Genomic DNA, 15,781 nt, shown 5'->3' with positions numbered 1-15,781 from the left:
AAAACCTAAATAAACCAATAAACAGTGAGGAAATTGAAACAAATGCAATGAATTATCCCCGACATAAAAGGTCATGACCAGATGGCTTTACTAGTCAATTTTAGAAGCGTTCAAAGAAGATTTGGTACCTATCTTTCTCAAACTCTTCTAGAAAATTGAAGTAAAGGCAATACTCTTTAACACATTTTATGAGACAAACATAACCCTGATTCCAACACGTGACAAGGAAAACACAAAATATAAAGCTACAAATATCTCTGATGAATACAGATGCAAAAATCTTAAACAAAAAATAGCAAATTGAATATAAAAATACCTTAGAAAAATAATACATCACAGTTCAGTGGGATTTTTTTCTGGGTATAAGAATGGTTCAACACATCTAAATCAATCAATATAATACACCATGTTAACCAAATACAGGGCAAAAAAATGATCCTATCAATAGATGAGGAAAAGGCATTTGATAAAATACAACATTTATTTATGATTGAAAAACTCTATAAGTGATGTATAGAAGAAAAGTATCTCAACATAGTAAAGGTCCAGTATGAAAACCGTCAGCCAATATTATACTCCATTGTAAAAAATTGAAAGCTTTTTCTCTAAAATCAGAAAAAAACAAGGTTGTTTACTCATATCACTCCTATTCAACATAATTTTGGCAGTTCTAGACAGAGCAATCAGTCCAATAAAGGAAATAAAGGCATCCAAATCAGAAAAGAAGAAGTAAAAGTGTCACTTTTGCAGATGACATGATTCTGTATACAGAAAACCCCCCAAAACTCTTAAAAACAATAAATACTGTAATGTGCCAAAATATAAAAAAAAAATCTGCTGCTCTCTTATATGCCAACAATGAATCCTTAAAAAATAAAATTTAAAAACTCCATTTTGTTTTAAAATTGCAACAAAAATAATAAAATATTTAGGAATAAACCTAAATATGTATGTGCAGTACCTATTTACTGAAAACTATAAATCTGTATTAAAAACAATGATAAATATGCAATGCAATGAAAAGATACTCGATGTTTATGGATTGAAAGAATCAGCATAGTTGAAATGGCTATATTACCAAAAGCAATATACAGATTTAATGTAATTCCCATTAAAATTCCAATGTCATTTTTTTTTTAAAGAAATAGAACAAGAAATCATCATATTTTTATACAATCACAAAGATCCTGAATAACCAATGCAAAGTGAAAAAAGAAAATGAAGCCAGAGGTATCATACTACTTGACTTCAAATTATACCACAGAGCCAGGATAAAAGAACATGGTATTGGCAATAAATTACACTGACCAATGGGACAAATTGAGAGTCCTGAAATAAAACCACTTGTATAAGGAAAATAATTTTTGACAAAGGAGCCAAAAACACAAAATGAAGAAAAAAAGTCTCTTCAAATTGTGCTGAGAAATTGGAAACCACATGTAAAAGGAATGATACAGATTAGTTAGTCCCCACATGCAAAAATGAACTCAAACTGATTAAAAACCTAAATATAAGACCAGAAACAAGAAATTACATAAAGAAAACTGGAATAACTATACTTATGAACCTTGGTGTTAGAGTGGATTCTATGCATTTGACCCAAAAGCAAGAAAAATAAAGGCAAAAATAAATGAATGGAACTACATCAAACTAAAAACTTTTTGTATAGTGAAACAGAATACCAGCAAACAATAGAAAAGCCAACCAAATGAGAGAAGATATTTTTAAATATCTCTGACAAGGGGTTTAAATCCAAAAAGGGTAAAGAACTTAAACAAATCAACACCAAAGAATAAACAATCCAATAAAAAATGAGCAGAGGACATGAACAGACATTTTTCCCAAGAAAACATACAAACGGCCAAAAGGTATATGAATGTCAACTTCACTACCCATTAAGGAAATGAAAATCAAAACTATGGTGAGATAGCACCTCACACTGTTACAATATGTTTCGTTATTACTAACGAAACAAGTAATAATAAGAGTCGAGGAAGTTGTGGAGAACAATAAACCCTCATTCACTTCTGGTGGAAATAAAAAATGTAGTCACTATGGAAAATAGTGTGAAGGTTCCTCAAAAAATTAAGAATAGTGTTACCACACGACCCAGTATTCCACTTCTAGGCATCTACACAAAAAATTTGAAATTATTTATTTGCAATGATTTATACACCTGTAAGTTCATTACAACATTATTTATGGTGCCCAAGACATGGAAACAACCAAAGTGTCATTTGATAGATAATTGGATAAAAAAGACATAGTACCAATACACAATGGAATATTACTCAGACATAGAAGAAAATGAAATATTGTCATTTACAACAACATAAGTAGATTTTGAGAATATTGTGCTAAGCAAAGTAAGTCAATCAGAAAAAGTCAGGAACTATATGATCTCATTCGTTTACATTTGGGACATAAAACTGAAGCAACAAATAAACAAGAAAAACAAACAAAAACTCATAGACACAGACAATAGTATGGTGGTTGGTTACCAGAGAGAAGGAGGTGGGAGAGTAATATGAGTTAAAGGGATTCAAGTATGTTGTGATGGAATAAGATTTGACTTTGTGTTGTGAACACACAAGGCAATATACAGATAAAGTATTATAGAACTTACACTTTAATCCTATATAGTTTCATTTACTAATGTCACCTCAATAAATTTAATTAAGAAACCAAATAACTATTGGCAGAAAAAGGAAATAATATGCTTATAGAAACACCTATCAAAGCCAAAGCTCAGTTTTTGAAAAATTATAAAATTGTTAAATACCTGTCAAAATTAGAAAGAGAAAGAAAATATGAGAAAGAGAATAAATTTCAAGACCTGGAAAAAGGGTACATAACTGTGAACCCTCCAGATATTAACGTGATAATTAATAAATATGCACAGTGCCAACAATAAATTAGACATTGAATACTTGGAAAAATTCTTGAAAAACACAACATAACAAGTATGACACAAAAATAAGTATATAATTTGAATAAAGATATATTTATTTTTTAATTAGCTGTGAGGTTTACACCCTACTCAAAAAATTATGTTCCAACATATATGTCTTCACAGGTGAATTATACCAGACAGTAACAGTAAAACAACACACAAACCATCTCTGAAAACAGAAATATGGAAAATATTTCTTGATTCAGTTCATGAGGCAAACAAGTTTTAATAGAATTATTTAACAGGACCATTACAGATAATAAGTAACAATATACTATAAACAAAATATTACTAACTAAATTCATATACATACTTTAAGAACAAGAGAGATATGTTATAGAAACACAATTTTATTTTACCATTTGATTATTAATAAATGTGATTTACTATATTAAGGACAAAATATAAAATATCTTGTTATTTCAAAAGAGGCAGAATAAGCACCTAATAAAATTCAATAGCTATTCATAGTAACAGTAATAATGATAAATATTTAGCAAATTGAAAGAAAATGTTTTTAATTTTATAAAAATATTCACAAACTCTTAACAGTAATTATAATAACTAATATTAAATCCTGAATAATTCTTATCTGATATATTTAAACAGATGAGAATGTCAGCTGTCAGTTCTACTGATCAGTACTAGAGCTCATAGTGCAGGTGGGCAAGACAATGCAATAAAGGATCAAAATAAACAATTGGATTTTTCATATTTATAGATGTCATAAAAGTATGTATAAACTATCCAAGAGGAAATACAGATAAAATGTAAAAGTTCCTAAGTTAATTTTATAGATACTAGGAGCCAGTTATAAATATTTTAAACATATTTTTATGCAGTAGCAAAAATCACAGAAACATATTGATGCACAAACACTATCGTCAAAAAAGAAAAAAAAGAATAACTTGAAAAGCTCATGTATCATGAAACTGAAATTGTCTTCCTAAAAGTCATTTATTTAGAAGTCATATGAAAATCATGAGTAAATTAACATGTTCCAAGCTGAGGATACTTAGAGGAAAATTATGAGTTCAGGAAACTACATCGGAAAGATGATGATTTGGGGGAGAGGAAGGAGGTTAAGAAGAATAAAGAAAATAAAGAAAATTTAAGAACAACATGAAAAGACTGTTGCAAGTCATGAGATGGCAAAGAAATCAGAATTTTCAAGGAATTTAAAGATTAAACTAAATTGATTTAAAAGGAACAATGAAAGCTGAATTTATATATATATAACTAAGGTATCCAGAAGTAGCCTAATCTCCATGAAGAGCAGGATTTGATCATTGGCTCTGTCAATTCATCATTCTGTTTATTTGTGCGCTTTATTCCTCGTTGGCTTTACTCATGGAAAATAATTCTGTGGCAATTTTGAGCTTTGAAGTTGGTATACCATCCAGACAAAAAAAAAAAAACCCCATCTTTTCTCATCCATCAAATATAATCGGTCAGTGTTAGCTGGTTTGGACCAAATTAGGTCACATACAAACTGTGAACATATTATTCCAATTAAGCAGGCTTCCATCAGAAGTTGACTTTACTCTCTAAAGGACATTTGGCAGTATCTGAAGATATATATGGTAGCCAAAATTGGAAATGTACTACTGGCATCTTGTAAGTAAAGATGCTGCTAAAATTTGTATTGTGCATAGGACAACCCTCCATAACAAAGAATCATCTGCCCCCAAATGTCAATAGTAAAAGGCTGAGAAATCTTTAGACCAGGAGTTCTCAAACTTAAATGTATATCAGAATAATCTGAAAGCCTTGTTAATACACAACTTTTTAGTTTTCTTTTTTGGGTTCTTTTGTAGTAAGTTATAGTGGGGTCTGAAAATTATATTTTCTAACAAACTCATAGGTACTGCTGCTGGTGGTGACTCATAGTCCACACTCCAAGAAACATGGATTATTTAGGGCCCTCCACTGTAGCTGAGGGTGCAGTAAAGCATACAACAACAGGCCTACTCTACCAGATGAGGTGGAGTTTAATGCATTCTGGAGAAGTAATCCACTATTCTAATGCCTAGAGGATAAACCTATATTTTCAGCCATTTCCTTCCAATCTCAACTTCTAAAGTTGACATTGTCCTAAAATTTTGAGGTGGGAGAAAAGCTTCCAGAAGTCCTCACTTCTCTAAAAGTTCTGCTTGCTCTGACTTCCCTTTTTAAATTCTTTACAAAATAAATTCAAATGCTTTCCACCTTTCTCCTGCTGCTGTTCTAATCAAATGAATTTGGATTTTTAAAGTAGTGATTTTAGAAAACTATGTAATAAGCCAGTGGTAGTATTCAGCCAGTTTACACTGGTTCATCAGAACTGCTACCTAATTTTTTATTGTTTGGCAAACTGGTTGTTAAAATGGCATTTGTAATCAGGGTTCTATCCAATGTGGAATCCTGGGCAGTCACTCAATGTGGAAATCACAAGTTAACATTCTTTACTCTTTTTTAACATTCATCTGTGCAACATCATATTATAAGCATCTGTGGTAATGTTCATTCCATCCATAGGTAAAAATATTGCAAGTGAGGATGCTAATCATAAAGCAATATAGAAATATCTTTTTATTATTAATTAATTTATTTACTTATTTATTTACTGTGACAGAGACAGAGAGAGCAAGACAGAGGGACAAACAGATAGGAAAAATAGAGATGAGAAGCATCAATTCTTTATTGTGGCATATGGGTTGTTTATTGATTGTTTTTTCATATGTACCTTGACTGGGGAGGGGGGCCACAGCAGATCGAGTGAACCCTTACTCAAGCCAGTGACCTTGAGCTCAAGCCAGCAACCTTGGGCTTCAAGACAGCCACCTTTGGGCTCAAGGCAGAGACCATGGGATTATGTCTATGATCCCATGCTCAAGTCAGCAATACCATGCACAAGCTGGTGAACCTTGCTCAAACCAAATGAGCCCACATTCAAGCTGGCAACCTCAGGGTTTCAAACCTTGGTCCTCTGCATTCCAGTCTAATGCTCTATTCACTGTACCACCACCTAGTCAGGCTGAAAATATTTTAAATAACAGTTGTATTGCTTTTTTGTCTAGTATTATTCAATTTTTTCATGAATATTTAAAAACTGTTTCTTCTAATATAATCTAGTTTTATGTACCTCTTTTGTTGTTCTTATTTAATTATAAATGCATAAAATAATAAAATACCTTTTGTTATATCATTTTTAATACTTAAAAGGATTATTAGGGCAGAGAACCTGTTGTTAAATTATCTGAATCCTACCACTAGAATAAGCAAAATAAATAAATAAAATAGATAAATCAAAGATCAAAATGAATTGATGCACCATAGATCTCCAAGTCCCTGAAGGCAAGAAAAGCCCTCTTGATTCTGACTTGTCTATTTAATAACTTTCTTGCACTATTATCCCTCACACATCCTACATCTCATTCATTCTAAGAAATTAGTGAGCAGAATCATATTCAGATAAATCTTTGTAGATAAACTCTAGTTATAGTATGAGCATGAGGGTGTTTTCCAGAGGGGTTCAGGGCATAAAAGAGGAGAACATGATATATATATATATATATATATTTGCTATATAAGAAATACTTTATTGATAATAAGAGGAAAATATAAAATATCAAATATAAAGAATAAAAGGAGGAAGGAAGTAATTTTGAGGAAAACTATTAACATGGCAGCTATATCAACTCAGATAATTTTACTGAACCAATACATATGCAAGTTAAAACTCTTGCCAGAGATCCATTTAGAACAAGCTTTCCCTCAAGCGACTTTCAAATACAAAAGAAAAAGAAGTCACTGCTATGTTGAGGACACGGAGTAAAATGGATCTCTGCATGACACCAGACAAGGGAAGATACTTCCATTGTAGAGCTAGGGAAAGAGAAAGAAGCATCACAAATGGCCTTGAGGGTTAGAAAGTCATCTAGATAATGACAGAAAAATCACATTAAAATGATTGGTATCTCTGCAAACACAACTATTCCAGCATAATTTTAGTTAGCTTACTTTGGCAAATGTTATTTCAGCACAAGTAGAAAAAATATTTTGAAACAGGAAGACAAAGATACTTCACCATTAAATTATATACAGAAGCTCCTTGATCTACAATGTAGAAACATGCCAAAAAATCCATTGTAAATGGAAAATATTGTATGTCAAAAAAGCTTTTAATGCATGTTGAGCAGATAAAATATATTATTCTCACTGTGTTAAAGATGGTGCTGCCCTCGTGGAAGCCCATCACCCAGGTGATTGCTTGGGATGGGCATGATTATGTTAATATGTGTTGGGGGAGGGCTTTCATGCCAAAAGGCTTTAAAGGAAAGAGAGATCATGTTGTTCCGGGAGAAGAGTGATTCCGTTCTAGGAGGAGCCCATACTGTAAGAGAGCAGAGAAAGGCCATGTGGAGGAGGCCAGGAGAAGCAGCCAAGATGACAGAATGCTGAAGGAGAAGCCAGTTTGTGCAGAGTTTGTGCAGAGAGAAGGAGTTGGGGAACAGAGGTGAATAAGGCTAGTGAGGTAGAAACCTTTGATTCTAGGAAACTTGAATAAGTCAGTAGCTTTGTGAGCACTGAATGAGTGGGTTTTGGATCCAAGTGTGTGTTTTTACTTGCCCTCTGGGTGCAAGCTAGGTTTAAGAGAATGACCCACTAGTTTTTGGCTTCGTTGTTTCATTACCAACTGTCCTAATCAAATACAAACCTGCACAGGGCAGGCAGCTATGATGGTGGCAGTGGCTACTGGTTTTACAATGCACCTGACTAGGTGGTTGCATAGAGCATCAGCCTGGGATGCTGAAGACCTAGGTTTGAAACCCCAAGGTCACCAGCTTGAGTACAGTTTCATCTGGCTTTAACGCGGGCTCACCAGCTTGAATGCTAGTTCACAAGCTTGAGTGTGGGATCATACACATGACCACATGGTTACTGGCAGACCTAAAGGTCACTGGCTTAAGCCCAAACTTGCTGACTTGAGCAAGGGGACAGAGTTTCAGCTAGAGCCTCCCAGTAAAGGTACATATGAAAAATCAATCAATGAGCAACTAAGGTGCTACAACTTCGAGTTCATGCTTCTCACTTCCCTTCCAGTCTGTCCCTGTCTATTCTTCTCTCTTGCTAAAAATAAAAATAAAAAAGCATTTAATGTAAGTAGTTTACTCCATAGCAAACTAAACTATGCATACCTTAAACATGCTTGAAACACATTAGCCTACATGTGGGCAATATCATCTAACACAATAAGCACACAGTAGAATATTGGTGGTTTATCCTCATGACTTTGTGACTCCATGCGTAGTAAGGTACCAAAAAGCTGCAAAACTAATATTGATATTCTAGGAGAAAAGGTGAGGCTTTTCTGTCCTGTCCTTCCTTTGGGGAGGGGAGGGGAGGGGAGGGAAAAGAATGTAGAAGTTTCTGGCTTGCAAAGACAGTGGGTCATTTAGTTCTAACTATCGAATAAAGGTTAACTGAGGAACTTCTTTTACCTTTTAATAAGAGACAGAATTTACATACCTCCCTTCCTGGAATCCTGAGAGTAAAATACCTCTAAGCAAAGAAGGAGAGAGAGACACTGAAAGCTCTGTAAATATCTTTGATTATATTACCTTAAAAATCTTAATGTTTTTGTGTATCCCCTAAAAAATGTTGTAAACTTGTGCCATGATGTCATGCTCCACTCAGCCTGTGTGTGATCAAGGGTATATATCCAGGCTCTGAAATATATTTATGCACACAATTTATGCACACGGGGTCTGCAAATGCCCCATGTCAGTCATATGCAGCCAGCATATTTAATAAATCTCCTCCTTTAATAAAACCCTTCAAAATTCATCTGGACTTCATGTCTGTTGGGCAGATAAAATATATTATGCTCATTTTGTTAAAGATGGCACTGCCCACGTGGAAGTTGTTGCCCAGGTGATATTAATGTGTGTTGGGCGTGGGCGGTGGACAGGCAGGATCCTTGTGGCCTGGGGCTTGGTTTTGGGACTAAGCCTTTCCCATCCTTTATGATGTGGGATGGTACAATCCTATCATGCCTCAGTGACTTTGTATTAGAGACTTCCCTATTTTGTATATGGGTTAAAGGTTTTGATTTCTACACTATAAAATGGGGGCAGAATGAGAGCTTGCGCTCTTGGTTCCTGACATTAGCATTAGAGAGGAGAGAGCAGAGAGGAGAGCAGAGAAAGGTCATGTGGAGGAGGCTAGGAGAAGCAGCCAAGATGGTGGAGTGTTGAGTGAGAAGCCAGTTTGTGCAGAGTTTGTGCAGGGAGAAGGAAAGAGACAGGGAACAGAGGTGAATAAGTCTGGTGAGCTAGAAACCTTTGATTCTAGGAAACTCGGATAAGTCAGTAGCTTTGTGAGCACTGAATGTGAGTGGGTTTTGGAGCCCAGTGTGTGTTTTTGCTTGCATGCCGGGTGCAAGCTAGGATTAAAGATGATGGCCCATCAGTTTATGTCTCCATTGTTTCTTTATCGACTGTCCGAATCCAATGGTAACCTGCATGGGCCAGGTTGCTGGGATAGCGGCCGTGGCTACTGGCTTTACAGTGTCTTTATGTAAACCCGCAGAAGTGAGGTACAGTACTTTTCGGCATCTGGGGTACAGTACTTTACAACACATGTGGGTAGCTAAGGAAAGAATAAAAATTCAAGTACCATTTCTACTAAATATGTATTGCTTTCACACCATTGTAAAGTAAAAAAATGTCAGTCGGGGACCATCTGTACTTTATCTATTATAAGATACATTCTTTCTCCTATCTTACATCTCTGAAATCTAGTTGGAGTCCACTATTAATACCATTTATAGTTCTTAATTCTTTTTTGCTACTGTGTAAATTATGATATATCTCACAACCTACGAAAACTCTGAGTTGATAAAATATGATAATTATTTTATTAAATATGATGACATTGACTCCTGCGCTGACAACTTGAGCTTCTGGTCTTCTGGGTATTTATTCCAAATGGGAAAGGAGACATGATGAAATCTCACTGGATATTCTGATATGACCTGTTAAGAACACAAGCAGTTTTAGCTCTACATAAGATATATTAGCACACCCGTTTCATACCAGAATTATTCATAATGACCAAAAGATAGAATCAACCCAGATATCCATCACCAGGTGAATAGATAAACAAACATGTTATATAAATACAATAGAATATTATTCAGTGATTTTTAAAAAGAAAATAAATTCTGACACATGCTATAACATAGCTGAATCATAAGTACATTATGCTAAATAAAATAATCCAGTCATAAAAAAACAACAAATAATGATTCCGCTAACATGAGGTATGTAGAGTAGTCAAATTTATATAGGCAGAAAGTGGAATGTTGGTTGCCTGGGCCTAGAAGACCAGAAAATGACAAGATGTTCTTTAATGGGTATACAACTGTAGTTTTTCTAGATCAGGGGTAGTCAACCTTTTTATACCTACTGCCCAATTTTGTGTCTCTGTTAGTAGTAAAATTTTCTAACTGCCCACCAATTCCACAGTAATGGTGATTTATAAAGTAGGGAAGTAACTTTATTTTTTAAAATTTATAAAGCAGTGTTACAGCAAGTTAAAGCATATAATAATAATTACTTACCAAGTACTTTATGTCAGATTTTTGCTAAGTTTGGCAGAATAAATCTTTGTAAAACAACTTAAATCTATCTTTTTATTTATAATTTGGTAGTTCCGCTACTGCCCACCATGAAAGGTGGAACACCCACTAGTGGGCGGTAGGGACCAGGTTGACTACCACTGTTCTAGATGAAAAGAGTAGTAGAGATTAATTGCACAAAATGGAAGTGTAATTAATACTGTTAAGCTATGCATTTAAAAATGACTGAGATAATAACTTTCATGTCATGCATACTTTACCACAGTTAAAAAAGAGATTTACATAAATAGGTGGGAAGTGGGGGGAAGTGCAGAGGCAGGGACACAGGGAGCAGATGGACAGCTGTCAGAGGGACAGGGGAAGAGAGGACTGGATCAAAGAAGGTGAAGGGATTAGCCCAAAACATAAATAGATAACACATGGATACAGACAACAGAGTGGCAGTAGGCAGAGCGAAAGGGGGTGGAGAGAAGGGAGGAGGGCAGAGGGAGCGGAGTGGGGCAGAATGAGACTGAGCTGGGGAGAAGAAGCAGGATATGGAGTGCAGATGGTGGTATATTGAGTTGTACATTTGAAACCTGTATAGTTTGGTGAACCATGTTAACCCAATAAATTAAAAAATAATTGAAAGGAAGATAGAGGCTGAAGTGATATAAATATATAAAAATGGTATAAAAGAGTGGGAGGTGAACAAAAAAGAAAGATTTTTAAAAACATACCTTCGCCTCAAGTACCATAATGCAAGACATATCAAAAGAATGAAGGTGGGCGATATTATTGCCAAAATTATCACCATCGTGTAGGTAGGATGTCCTGACAATTGAAAGAAGACACACAGATGTCACTGCAAAACTCATTCTCTGACTCTTCTTGCCCTTCTTTTGCTCACCTGAGTGTCAGCTCCATCACTTAGCAGCTTTTGATGTAAACGCATGGCCAACTTCCACTCTCAGATTCTCTAATACAATCATCCATACCTATCTTCAATCATTTCTTCTTGTCTCATGTCACTCAATTTATAGGCCCATAATTCTTACCTTCTTTGTAACAGGTGAGTGATTTTCAATTTTTTTTATTTGGTGACACACACTAATTACTAAAATTCTGTGGCACCCCACCAAAATATATTTTAAGCTGATCTGATTAGAAAAATAAGTAAAATTTGATCCAGGCACACCAAATGGATATTATTTTGTTGGTTGTCATTTTTTTAAAATAAGGCAATCTAAGAAACAAAGAGTTTAGCACTCATTACTAAATAGTCAAGTACTGAGTGTTTTAAAAATCCTGTGGCACACCAGTTGAAAACTGCTGCCTAGGTCACCTATGTCTTTCTCTCTCTTGTTTTTCCTCCTTCTTTCCTTTTCACCCTCTCTCCCTCCTTGCTTCTTGATCACATCCATTAAGTCTCATCATTTTGCTTGCCCCTCCCTACATGTTTGTGTATCATCTCCTCCCATATCCAGCCAGGGACAGTTCTTCTCACCCCAGTGGAGGACGATGTCCTGGCCTCCCAGGCTGCTGTGCTTTACTCGGCAATTCAGGTTAGCCTCCTCCCCAGCCACAATGTCCAGGGTTACTCGGAGATACCACGTCCCGTCAGCATTGGGCAAGATGTCACCTTGACGAGTTTCTGGATGCTCCTGCTCACCCCTCATCCACATCACCCGTACAGGTTTGGGGTAAAATCCTGAGACATGGCACACCAGCAGCAGATGACCAGGCAAAGGAGGGGGGCCACTGGAAAGCCAGGCCTCAGGCTTCACTGGGGCAGAAAGGAGCAGGACAGTGTCACATTATGACACTAATCTAGAGCATAGGAACTCAGAAACCCACAACTTTGGATAGTGAACCCTCCCTCTCCTTTGGAACACCCCAAAATTTATTGATTAAGCTTCTCTCTCCTAGGAAAATACTCCCATAAAATTTAAAGAGGTGATGGAAAGTGAAATAGAAAAGTCTTGGAGAGAGAACAGGACTAACCTTGTCTCTGCAGTTCTGCCTTCCCTGCATCGAGAACACCCAAGAGAAATCGAGGACAGGTGTTTGAGAGGAGTGTCTCTATGATATTAAGGAGACCTTGGTATTCAGAGACAAGTGCGCAAAACATCTGTGCTCTGCGTCCGCCCTCCTTGGCAGGCACACACATATTATTCTGGAGGCTCATGAAATCCAATCCTCCCAAAGCGTTTCTCAAGAAGCTTACAGTGGTCTCCCCAGAATGCAGCTCACAGCCACCTATACCCTGGAACTCAAAGGGATCTGGATAGAAGAAAAAAGAGAAACAGATATTTAAAAGCCAACAAGGAGAAAAGGGATGGAGAAAGAACCTACTCTTTTGATTTGGGTGAGCAGAAATGTTTGAGATGTGAAAGAAGCCAAAAGCCATTCCACTACCGTCACGTTCTACATAATGACTTTCAGTGAATAATAAACTATGTACAAGAGGGTAATCCCATAGATTGTAATGAAGCTTAAAAATTCCCATTGCTTTCTGACATCATGTCCATTTGTTAACAGCATAAAGCGTTGCTCATGTGTTTGTGGAGATGCTGGGTTAAAAAACCACTGAGAGAATAAAAGTACAATATGTACAGGACATAATATTTGATAATGATAATAAGTAATGTGACTAGTTTATGTATTTATTATATTTTTAATTTTAATTTTAGAATGCACGCTTCCTACTTACAAAAACTGTTGTAAAAGTATGTCATGTTATATGAGCAATAGCCTTATACCTCTTATGTTTACAGCATAATTTACTCTTCTGTTTGATTTAATGATACATATTTTTTGTACTGTAATGTGCTGTATAGTATATTAGCCTTGAAGCAAATAAATATACCATATAGCCTAGGTGTGTGATAAGTTATCTTATCTAGGTATATTTAAGTGTTCTGTATGATAGTTATACAACAATAACATTGTCTAATAATGTATTTCTCAGAACATGTCCTCAATGTCAAGTGTTGTATGACTGTATTCAGAGACTGTTAATTTTATTTTTAATTTTTATTGATTGATTGATTTTAGATATGGAGGGAGGGAGGCAAGAGAGAGAGAGAAGAAGAGAGAGAAAGAGAGAAACATCGATTATTTTCCACTTATACATGCACCCATTGGTTGAGTCTTCTATATGCCCTGTCTTGAGGTTAAACCTACAAACTTAACATATTGGGATAGTGCTCTAAACCAGTGGTCCCCAACCTTTTTTGGGCCACGGACCGGTTTTATGTCAGAAAATATTTTCACGGACCGGCCTTTAGGGTGGGATGGATAAATGCACAAAATAAAATTATGCGACCCGCGTAAAAACTGTGGTATTTTTAAATATAATTGTCGAAATTACAAGACAAGTTTCAAGAGTGAGTTAGACGGATGTAACAGAGGGAATCTGGTCATTTTTTAAAAAATTAAACAGGCCCTGGCTGGTTGGCTCAGTGGTAGAGCGTCGGCTTGGCGTGAGGAGGTCCAGGGTTCGATTCCCGGCCAGGGCACACAGGAGAAGTGCCCATCTGCTTCTTCACCCCTCCCCCTCTCCTTCCTCTCTGTCTCTCTCTTCCCCTCCTGCAGCCAAGGCTCCATTGGAGCAAAGATGGCTCAGGTGTTGGGGATGGCTTTGTGGCCTCTGCCTCAGGCCCTAGACTGGCTCTGGTTGCAACAGAGCGACCCCTCGGATGGGCAGAGCATTGCCCCCTGGTGGGCGTGCCGGGTGGATCCCGGTCCGGCGCATGCGGGAGTCTGTCTGACTGCCTCCCCGTTTCCAGCTTCAGAAAAATGCAAAAAAAACCCAAACAAACAAACAAACAAAAAAACACTTAAACATTGTTCAGACTTAAATATAAATAAAACGGAAATAATGTAAGTTATTTATTCTTTCTCTGTGGACCGGTACCAAATGACCCATGGACCAGTACCGGTTTGCGGCCCGGGGGTTGGGGACGACTGCTCTAAACCACTGAGCTACACCATCAAGGCTATTCAGAGATCTTTCCATAGAAGATAACAGGGAAGAAGTAAACATATCATAAGTGGTGAGAAAAGGCTGTTGTAGTAAAGTACAGTGGGTGAGAAGGAAGAAGGGGGTAATGTGAGGAGCATGGTGGTGAAGTCAGGAGTAAGTACACATTCTAGGATGAATGGGAGAATTACATTGAGAGGAGGAGATGCTTTTGAGATGGACTGAAAACAAAGGAAGTCACACTTTAGTTCACTCAGGGACAGGTGGGAAAAGTGAGGGCTTCTTCCTTGGGGTTTAGGAGAGAATATTTATATACAAAAGGAGTTCTTTATCAGACAAGGGTGCAAGAAGCAGGAAGAATCTGAAATACCTTGTGGAGGTATGAAATCTAAGAGGAAGACTGCTCTAGAGATGTGTGTGCAAACAGTTGGATTAACTGGGAAGGAGAGAGAAAGATCCTGGGGTGCAGCAGCATGAACCAAGAGAGAGAGAGAGAGAGACAGAGAGAGAGAGAGAGGGAGAGAGAGAGATATTATTGGTAATCTCTCCAGATCAGAGAACAGCACTCACATGTCAACTCAAATTCACTGACACGATCTTGTATTTGCCGACTGAATCCGATGAAATAAACTCGAAATGCTTCCACCACCTCAGTCAGCTCTGCATCACTGAAGTTGCCCTTGGACCAAGGCTTCAGGAAAATGGCGGTGCCTGAGTCACTATCCCAGCCATGAATCTGCAAATCTTCCAGCCAGCCTGAGCCTTGATTTTGTGTCCAGGTGCTGTTGACAAATGATGATATCTGGATGACATGGAAAGAGGTCGGCCCATGGAGAGCTGTGGGTAGTGGAAGGATTGGAAATGTGAAAAAAAAAGAGAAAAGCAGCAGGGAATGGGGGTGGGGAAAAAGAAAACCAGAAATATCTAGGAAAAAATAAAAGAAATAGAGTTTGAACAGAAAAATGGCAGAAACAGTTGCCTGTGCCAGGGCCTCCAGCTCCATCCTCAGCATCCAGAATAGAAGAAGGGGGCTGGAGATGGGCTGGCCCAGACCCTCAGGGGTATGCACAGCATGCTTTCATCCAGACCTCCCACACCCAGAGTTACAGCCAGAGTTACTCTTACCATGCTCATGTCCATGTTTGTTGTCAGCACCTGGGATGAGATCTGTTAGCAACAGAAGTGGCAAAAGCAGCATTTCACCAGTAGCTAAAAGTTCTGACTCTTTGAGCTGCTGTTT

At 36.9% G+C, this 15,781-nt stretch overlaps 1 protein-coding gene across 2 annotated transcripts; it reads right to left on the bottom strand.

The window, feature by feature from the left end:
- Positions 1-6,599: 6,599 nt before the first annotated feature.
- LOC136400734 (T-cell surface glycoprotein CD1b-2-like) lies at positions 6,600-15,778 on the bottom strand. Of its 2 annotated transcripts, none has more exons than XM_066377883.1 (6): positions 15,667-15,778; positions 15,112-15,378; positions 12,561-12,839; positions 12,064-12,342; positions 11,297-11,390; positions 6,600-9,971 (listed from the first exon to the last, which is right to left on the bottom strand). In XM_066377883.1, the coding sequence occupies exons 1-6, from the start codon at positions 15,737-15,739 to the stop codon at positions 9,950-9,952; spliced, it is 1,014 nt and encodes a 337-aa protein (XP_066233980.1). In that variant the 5' UTR covers positions 15,740-15,778; the 3' UTR covers positions 6,600-9,949. The 2 variants fall into 2 exon arrangements, with proteins under 2 accessions (XP_066233980.1, XP_066233981.1); XM_066377884.1 differs by having other exon boundaries at positions 15,112-15,343; positions 15,667-15,738.
- Positions 15,779-15,781: the final 3 nt, after the last annotated feature.

Source organism: Saccopteryx leptura, chromosome 3, assembly GCF_036850995.1.
Source record: "Saccopteryx leptura isolate mSacLep1 chromosome 3, mSacLep1_pri_phased_curated, whole genome shotgun sequence".
Classification (NCBI taxonomy): domain Eukaryota; kingdom Metazoa; phylum Chordata; class Mammalia; order Chiroptera; family Emballonuridae; genus Saccopteryx; species Saccopteryx leptura.
This window is presented reverse-complemented; position numbering and strand designations above follow the sequence as displayed.